This window comes from Syngnathus acus, chromosome 9 (assembly GCF_901709675.1).
Source record: "Syngnathus acus chromosome 9, fSynAcu1.2, whole genome shotgun sequence".
Classification (NCBI taxonomy): domain Eukaryota; kingdom Metazoa; phylum Chordata; class Actinopteri; order Syngnathiformes; family Syngnathidae; genus Syngnathus; species Syngnathus acus.
In genome coordinates this window covers 12,594,941-12,603,464 of record NC_051094.1, presented here as the reverse complement: position 1 = coordinate 12,603,464, position 8,524 = coordinate 12,594,941, and the positions used below count along the sequence as shown (strand labels likewise).

The following is an 8,524-nucleotide window of genomic DNA, read 5'->3' as shown; positions in this document are numbered from 1 at the left end:
TTTCCGGTTAGTATCTCCAAAATAAAAGAATTACCTGGTCAATGACTAAGTCCAGAAACTGATGGCAAAACGTAGCGACTTCCTCTCAATACCGACTTGATGCTGTATAAAATATTACGGAAATTGTAAAAACTAATTACATACTGACAGAGTACTGTATTTACGAACGTGCACGGGCGGACTACAAGTGTCTAGAACTCAATGATAAAAGTGCATTGTACTTGGAAGGTTGGCAGTGATTGCTTACTTGAAATTAACACCAGCAGGATGACATTGATAGTCAAAACATGTTTCTTGTCATTGCCATTATCTTATTAGTGAAAAAAACAGACATTTGTTTGATTGTGCATAATTGTTTATTCATATACCTGCCTATGTGTTTGCTCAAAATTAAGGGTTAACTGAGAAAACATCAAACAAAATCCTATTCAACAGTCACAAATATTCGTTAAACAGCAAAAACTCTTCAGCTCCCCACAATCGCAACACTGAAACTAAATTTATATTGCGACCAACAGTCAATAATCAAGGGGAAATTGAGTTAAGTGCATCAAGTCTTTACTCAAAGAGAACAAGATGGAATTTGCTGAACTCTAAGCTCTTATTTCTTTATTGCAATACTGTTGTCATTCCATACAATGGTTGTGGATTCAAACGGACATAAACACTAAAGTAATACTTTAAACCCAAATGTACTTTGGAAGGAAATCTTATAGTTTGCAGGATTTGAACATCTGCTATATCTGAGCACTGACAATCCTGGAAAATTTTCAAAGGTGCAATGTACCTGCAGCTGGCTGACTGCTACTCAACATAAAGCACCTAAAATGAATCTAATCCAATGTTAATAAAAGATAATTTCCACCAAGCAGCACCCAAGAGGATTTACACAAAATGAAAACATGAGAACTGAAAAACAACCTCGGTCAATGAGTGACTTGGTCTAACATTTGGGTACATTTTGAAATCCTTTGCAATATGGTGAACTTCTAGGGAGGTTTGTAAGGACGTAACGCAGTTATCCAAGGAACAAAATCATTTCATATTTTATCAGTGTTGTCTACTTTGTGTGAACCATGGAGGTGCTGAAGAGAAGTTTCTGTTTTTTCTTTTTCTTCTTTCCTCCCTTCTCATCTACAAAAGGAAATGAATGGATTGTTACAAAGTTACTTCCCAAAAAAAGTTTGATCCTTTCAAATACACATTTCCGAGAAGGCACACCTGAGACAACCAAGGCTTGTGGGGAAGACTCTGGGCAGTCTAGCTGTAGAAGCGCCTTCTCAAATGCTTGGCTGAAAGAGTTCTGAAAGTTGGGCACGGGTGCCCGGTCAGACCCGTCACTCTCCCCATCGCTGTCTGCTGCTGACGGAGCTAACAGCCCATCTGCATGACAGTAGGGTAAGGAGCATTTAGAACTCACAACAGGTTTTACAGGAAGTGAAATACAATACAACTATTACTTCACCCCACAAACACACCTATCAGTGGGTATTGTATCTTATTAACCCGTTGTCCGAGCACACTTGCATTGAACAGAGTCACCCATGACTGTAGAAATGTAATCATTTGTACTTCTTAAATCCAGTCATCTCTTTAAATAAAGATAATTTAACAAGCTGCTTTTTGCACCCAACCTGTTTTAAGGTTACACTACTTAATAACTAAATGGAGGGGTTTACAACAAGCAATGTTCAATAGTATCTTTCGATTAGAGTGTCACATTAAATTGACTGTTGCTAATTTAATACCTTTCTTTGTGGTGAGTCTAGGCCCATGGATTCTGGCCTTCCCATCTCTCAGCATCTAAACGGAGTATAATAAAGGTCACACAAAGACTGATACTGTTTTAAATTTTCATCATTGCTACATATACTGTAGTAGTTCTGGAAGCCATTGCTGTCTTTAAGCTTCTCTCAATTGAAGCAGCAAACCATAGAAAAATAAGATGCAAACGGACGTCTGATGAAAAAGGGCGCCAAAGGTATGATAGACTATTACGTCATTACATAACAGTGATATGTTTTCATTCACAAAAAGCAAACCATGGCAGAGGGGTAGGCCTCCTTTGGATTTTATGGGAAAATAAAAATCAGATGAGATACAGTAAAACCCCCTCCATCACGAGATTTCACTTACTGGCCTGGAAGATAACCCCTTCAATGAAGGGGGTTTTACTGTAATGGTCAGTAATGCAGAGAAACATTCCAAAAACAAAAAAAGCCTTGTAAAAATTTTTGGGAGTTGATAGTCTTTACATTTCTGGTGTTTTGTATGCAACAATACTTTTTATTTGCAGTTCTAAGTTTGTGATGCGAAAAAACTACAATGGGTTGCTGACATTTCCGTATTGAAATAAAAGTTGCAATGCTTTAGGTGCATACTGTATGTGTAAAAACAACTTAACATTATTGTTATGAGTGTGAGTCTTGTGGCCAACAACGTCATGATTCAACAAAGCATTCTTTAGATTATCATTCTGACTAACACACACCTGTGCAAAAGACATGCCGTGAGAGTCATCCTCAACACTTCCCACAACAGGAGAGCTTTGTCCATTCAGACTTGGGAATGTTATCCCAGCTGCAATACATAAACCAACAAAAAAATACATTTGGTAACTTAGAAATCCTTCCTCTGAGAATAAAGCAAATGGGAACATTACATATTGCATATCGTACGTACTTACACATATTTAACAATCAGCTGTTAAATCCAGCTAGAGACACAGTAAGAACTAAATTGGTGGCGCTTACCAGAGGAAGGACTGCTGCTCAGGGGTGATGGAGGGACTAAAGTAAAATCAGGTTGGACCAAGGGGCTGCTGTCGTGAGGTGGCGATCCGAATGCTGGGAAATGTTGAAGGTTCTCCAGTCCGATATGCACCTCTGGAACTAAGGTGAAAACCAGGAACACATGAGTCCCCCACTAAGAAATACAGGAGATTTTCAATGAAGCAAGTATACTTACATTTACCCTGCTTCTTGTTCTCTTCAATTTCAATTCGCCTCTCTCTGCGCTTCTCATCTCTCGCTTTCTTCTGTCTCAGGCGCTTTCTTTTCTCCAATTCATCTTTGAGTTTGTTTGAAAATTCATTCAGTCAAAAATTAAATACCGTAATTTTCGGACTATAAGTCGCGGTTTTTTTCATAGTTTGGGTGGGGGGGCGACTTATACTCAGGAGCGACTTATATACATACATATGTTTTTTTTCACTTTTTTGGGCATTTTATGGCTGGTGCGACTTATACTCCGGTGCGACTTATAGTCCGAAAATTACGGTACATACAATTCATGTGCAGCTAATGTCCAATTTCAATTTAGCACCAAATGTGATTTTTTTTAATTAGAAGGACATTTCAAGTGATGTCACTAAATGAAACCCATACGCAGCTAAGACTTTTTTTAGTAATTGAGAAGAACATTTCAAAAGTTTGATTCTGATCTAAGGACATCAAATTAGTTTTTTTTCTATCCTGTTATGACACATATCTTAATTGCACCACTTGGAACAAAATGGTGTCACTTAAACAATGTCGTTTAAATTTCAAATGCAAACCTTCAAATGTGTCCATGGTTTCCTTGGACAGGATTGGTGGCTGCAAGGACAACTCACAGATGCTGAACTCACATGTGAGCGGCAGATGTGACAGGTAACGATGTCGACGGCGAATCTCCTGTTCATTTAAAAGAAGAAGAAGAAGAAAAAAAGGGAATCCCTTAATTATGCCACAGGTAAAAAAATAAAATAAAATTTAAACTGCAATGTGGAGAATGAGTGAACAGCTCAGCAGTTTCATGTTCTTGATAAGTTTGGAGTCCAGAGCCCTGCTCAAGGACAGGCCATTCTTCCAGACTGGGCAACTCGGTGAATCAAATGTATTAATCAAGTATCAGAGAGTAATTATAATCCCAATTTCAAATTGACCTATTCATTGTTAATCTATCATTACTTAATATGAGGAAATCATATCTGATCACTTTAAAACCATAATCACAATACAGCTTGATAACTTATGTGAATGTTGCATTAAATGGCCAAAGGATGCATTATACAATACTGTATGTGCTTCATCTTTGCTGACCTCGGTAACTGTGTGTCCCTCGATCTCCACTACTGTGGCAGTGATGGAGTCTGGGCTGGCCTCCAGGCTGCCATATTCCCTCAACAGACAACGTATATTCACAGGATGCAAGAACATCTGCTGGCAGTCTTCAGCTAGAGGAGAAATATTGGAATTACTACAAGCTCAAGGCAAGTAGGTGATTCAGTTTTATGTTTTGATTTTAGTGCCAAATTTTTTAATAAGCAAAGTATGACATTTGCGTTTTATTAACTGAGAAACAAGACACTTAATTAAATCGAACATCACTCATGTCTTTGACAGAAGAACTGGAAGATACCAACCTTGGTAAAAATAATAGAAGGGTCCGTGCACCTGGCTGGTTTGAGTGCGACTTGGTTCTGACTCTTTGGCAGCGTTTTCTTCATCAGAAAGGTGGTCTGGGGCTGGATCAGACGTAGCATCAGTCGTCTCTTCCAGCACACTTTCCAAAGTATCTTCAGGAGACCCTTGCAAGGCTTCAAAAGCTGGGACTTCTGCCACCTCGTCATCGAAGGCAGAGGAGTACTGCAGCACAGGCTAAAAAGAGCGAACGCATTAATTGTGACTGTGCCTTCGGACAGGAAGGTTAAATTTAGAAAAATAACTGTCGAATTTCCTTTAACTATACCTTGATAGCACTGTTAATAGTCACCACTTCATCTATGGGAAAAGCACGTTCCACAAGAGTCAGAGAGGATAAATCAAAGCTGTTATCTGTTTCAGGCTGCTGCTGCTGCTTCAGCAACATTTCCTCTTTCTCCTAAAAAATAAATAAATCAAACATTACTTTAAACCCAGAAATAACTAGGGATCTTCATAACAAATTTTTAATAACCCAGACAGTAGCCGCTTTGTTAGTGTAGTGCACTGACAGGTGTTGCTGCTGAACCGTCTCCCAAGTTATGTGGCTCATGATTCCAGATGTCGTCAGCGACAATTTCTTTTTTTTAAGCCTAGTTACCTCAGTCAGTAAGTCACATCTTTATCTCAAGAAGGGTGTTGGGAGCACCGGATTGGGTGGGTGGTTCTTTTTAGGTAGCCTACTGATTGATAAGTTCCACCATGGGAATCTGGTCAATGATACCTGAAAGAAGATTCCTCTTGGTCTAATCGAGCCACTAAACGGGTGTGTTAGGTTTATAATATAATGATGGACTTCGATTAGAACACTGGCATCAAAACAGGATTTCTGAACAGAGATTCTCCAACATTAAACATTGAATAATTAATTACTTGTCAGTTATGCCCATCAAGAGCCCGTCCATAATGCTGTCTTTGTAACATTAGCCTCCTAATTCTTGCAGTCAGATTTTTACCTGCAAATGGCAAAGTGCACTCTGTATGAAGCAACCTTGTGCATCATCTTCCTGACACAGCTGAGCCTGCAAGACTGCCTTCTCCTCTTCCACAAGACTAAAGACCTGGGTGGAGGAGGTGAGCAGCAGCTTGGAATACGGGCTCAAAGCAGAATCTAAAGAACGGAAAAATGAGATTCGTGTTGAATGGCATCTTGTTTCTCGAGTTGTGTTTTTCTTCCCAGGAGTTGAGTGTGCATCAACCTACAGAAGAGGTCATCTGGATCCGTCTACATGAGTAATTTTGTGAGTAAACTACACTATGCACATAGTAATGTGTGTGATCAATCACCTCCAAACCGTACAGGCTCCTCCACCTTCACCCACTGAGAACTCGGCATGGCTACCACAGCCCCCTTTTCTCTTCGCATGAGGCGCACGGTAATGACGTCACCAACCACATATTGCCTGGTCTCCATAGCAACGACACTGCAACAAGAGTCAAAATTTCATTTCACAATTATAATTATACTACTCAAAAACATTGACAACTTCTGACCAGCTGTTGTATCATCTCTCTGTTGCCTGACAACGGCAGGTAATCATTTCTTGTTTACCTCTTCAGATCCACTGTGTGAACAGCCTCGTAACATATGGGGCACTTTGACCAAGTCTTGTCACTTAAAGACAGGTAGTGCAGAATGCAAGGCCAGCAGAAGATATGTCCGCAGCGTGTAATGCGAGCTGCCACAGGTGGGTAGAGACAGATTGGGCAAGATGGCACCTCATGACTGTAGATTCGCTGGATGGAGAAATAAGGGAGATATTCTTAAAAGCTTATTATGTCTTGGACAAAAAAAGCATTCTACACTGTATGGGAAGGAACTAACCACTTGTTGCACACAATCCCAGTTGACCAGAGTATCTGGATCAGTGAAGTGAGCCTTGTAGTCCTGGTCATCAGTCACCACAAACTGACAACTAAAATGCACAAAACAATCAGTAACAATAATGAACCTTGATTCAGAACACTTGTCTTCTCATTTGTGTTACTTTTGTATTTGCTTACTTGGCCTGCAGGAAAAGCTCCTTGTTAAAGGGCTTGTGCTTATGACCCCATTTATTTCGGCGTCCCCAACAGGAGGAGCCTCCATCACCGACAGCACCATTGCCTCCACGAGGTTCAAAGGTGAAATTCAACAGGTGGTTCAGGCTTATTTTTTTCGGTCCAGCAAACTGAGCCGGGCTAAACTCTGCCCGGCGTGTCTCTGCTACCTGAGAAGGTAAAGGTAAATGGCAATTATAAGACTCTTAAGTTCTCATGACTAAAGTGATGACAAAATACAAAAAATGTGAAATTAAAATGCCAACCTCCTCCCGTCGTCCTCCACCTGCAACCCCATACTGCCGTCCTCCACCTCTCTGCGGGGGTCTCTTGTCAAAATTCTTGCTTTTCTGTGGATTGGTGCGACGCGGGCCCGAGAAGTTTTCTGCTTTGGGAAAAGAAGGCTCCCGCTTGCGGCCGTAGCGCTTGGAGCCTCCATTAGTCTTACTTTCTGCAAATATAAAATGAAAAAAAATGTATGAGCTGCAAAATTGGGTGATTGTCAGTGTCCTCATTCTACTGCAGGGTTCATAGTACAATTGCAACAGACATAAATAGCACAGTAGAGTAGTTTAAAAGAATGTATTATCTAATATACAATTTTGATTTTATCCACAATATGGAGAGCAAATTTCAACACTCTAAAATAATTACCAGCCGCACAAATCAACTGTTGCTGGTTAAACCTACAATATGGGTCAATTTGTAGTGCCATTTGAAATGATTATCTACTAGAATGCAACTAAGAGCTCAAAAGTGAAAAACACGTAATAACATACGCGAGTAGGCTACTAAATGACACGAACCAGCATTACCCGACGTACGTGTGCTACAAGCATGTTGCCGTTATCTTTGTAGAGCTGGTCAAATGTTTTGACAGCGATGTCAGCCATGTTGGACAGTATACTACGACGAGGCCTTCACAGCGAAGTCGTGCAGCGAGAAAAAACACGTTTCCAAAATCAACCAACATTTCAAAACTGAATGTACTTTTTACCTGTTTTAGGTTTAGATTCCCCCGGCGTTGGCCCAGAGGAGTTGGAACGAGGTGGAACCTTGGTATTGTTGCTGCTCGGGTTCTTCTCCATGTTTGTTTCCGTGCAGTGAACGAGGCCGAGATTCGAGCCGAGAGCTTCCGAGCTCTTCAGCATCAAACGAAAAAACAAAGGAATAAAATGGGCTGCAGTGAGTGCGGGTCAGGCGGCGAAGGCCCCGATTCATATCGTTCAAACGCGGAAAACCCATCACGGCGACATCTTCACGACAAAGTAATGCAGAGAAAAAAACAAGAGACACGATATCGGCGTCTCAAGTTATGGAGGCTTTAAGAAGAGAGGACGAAAGCTCGCCACACGGGGTCAAGACCCCCAACAATGAAGCTCCTTCTCGATCGGGCCGAGTTAGCCAATCCGATGTAATAAATTCTCTCTAATAGTTTGAATATATCGACGTTAATATTTTGCTCCAAAAATATATTTCTTTTCGCTTGCACGAATGGCGACGGGTCGCCAGTCAGAATCCTGAGAGACCCGGATGTTTCTTCTTCCTGCAGCAAATATGGTGAGCCCAGGCCTTTTAGAGCATCTTGGGAAATGTAGTCGTATTCTTACTTGCTCGTCTCACTACCGTGAATCGTTGCTACGTAACAAAGCCAGTTGGCATCACGAATGTGCTTATCTTTCTCCGTCATTGGATAGAAAAATTACAGATCACGGTCTTTAATTGTGGTTGTTGATAAATTGTGACTTTTCAACAGTATCGTGCTGTTTTAATGTTTACTCGAAGGTATTTTGAATCAGGTCAAAGTTAAAAATTCAAGATCATTTGTTTGATAACAACAATCGGAGGATGTCAAATCAAAGAAGTTTTTCTTATTAGTGTCAAATTGTTTCAGGCGAAGCACAATCAACCACCTTCCGCATTGGCTGGAACAGTGTTTCACAAACTGTTTACATCAAATAGTATAATTATAAATAAGTTGTATGCATATATACACTTAAATGTATATAGTTTTAGATGTG

The 8,524-nt window shown here is 40.4% G+C and overlaps 1 protein-coding gene across 1 annotated transcript; it reads right to left on the bottom strand.

The window, feature by feature from the left end:
- Positions 1-337: 337 nt before the first annotated feature.
- Positions 338-8,054, bottom strand: rnf10 (ring finger protein 10). The gene is made up of 17 exons (XM_037257830.1): positions 7,501-8,054; positions 6,770-6,954; positions 6,468-6,673; positions 6,289-6,379; positions 6,016-6,200; positions 5,751-5,887; positions 5,420-5,574; positions 4,732-4,863; positions 4,406-4,640; positions 4,083-4,216; positions 3,557-3,674; positions 2,968-3,069; positions 2,754-2,891; positions 2,492-2,580; positions 1,749-1,803; positions 1,222-1,383; positions 338-1,134 (listed from the first exon to the last, which is right to left on the bottom strand). The coding sequence occupies exons 1-17, from the start codon at positions 7,652-7,654 to the stop codon at positions 1,061-1,063; spliced, it is 2,352 nt and encodes a 783-aa protein (XP_037113725.1). The 5' UTR covers positions 7,655-8,054; the 3' UTR covers positions 338-1,060.
- Between the last annotated feature and the right edge of the window lie 470 nt (positions 8,055-8,524).

Bases quoted from the DNA above. Each gene is read 5' to 3' on its own strand.
- rnf10 (XM_037257830.1), bottom strand. From the start codon at position 7,654: ATGCTGAAGAGCTCGGAAGCTCTCGGCTCGAATCTCGGCCTCGTTCAC. The intron at 4,217-4,405 runs GTTGGTATCTTC...TTTCTCCTCTAG, and splicing joins CTTCTATTATTTTTACCAAG to CTGAAGACTGCCAGCAGATG. The intron at 3,675-4,082 runs GTCAGCAAAGAT...TTAAATGAACAG, and splicing joins AGGGACACACAGTTACCGAG to GAGATTCGCCGTCGACATCG.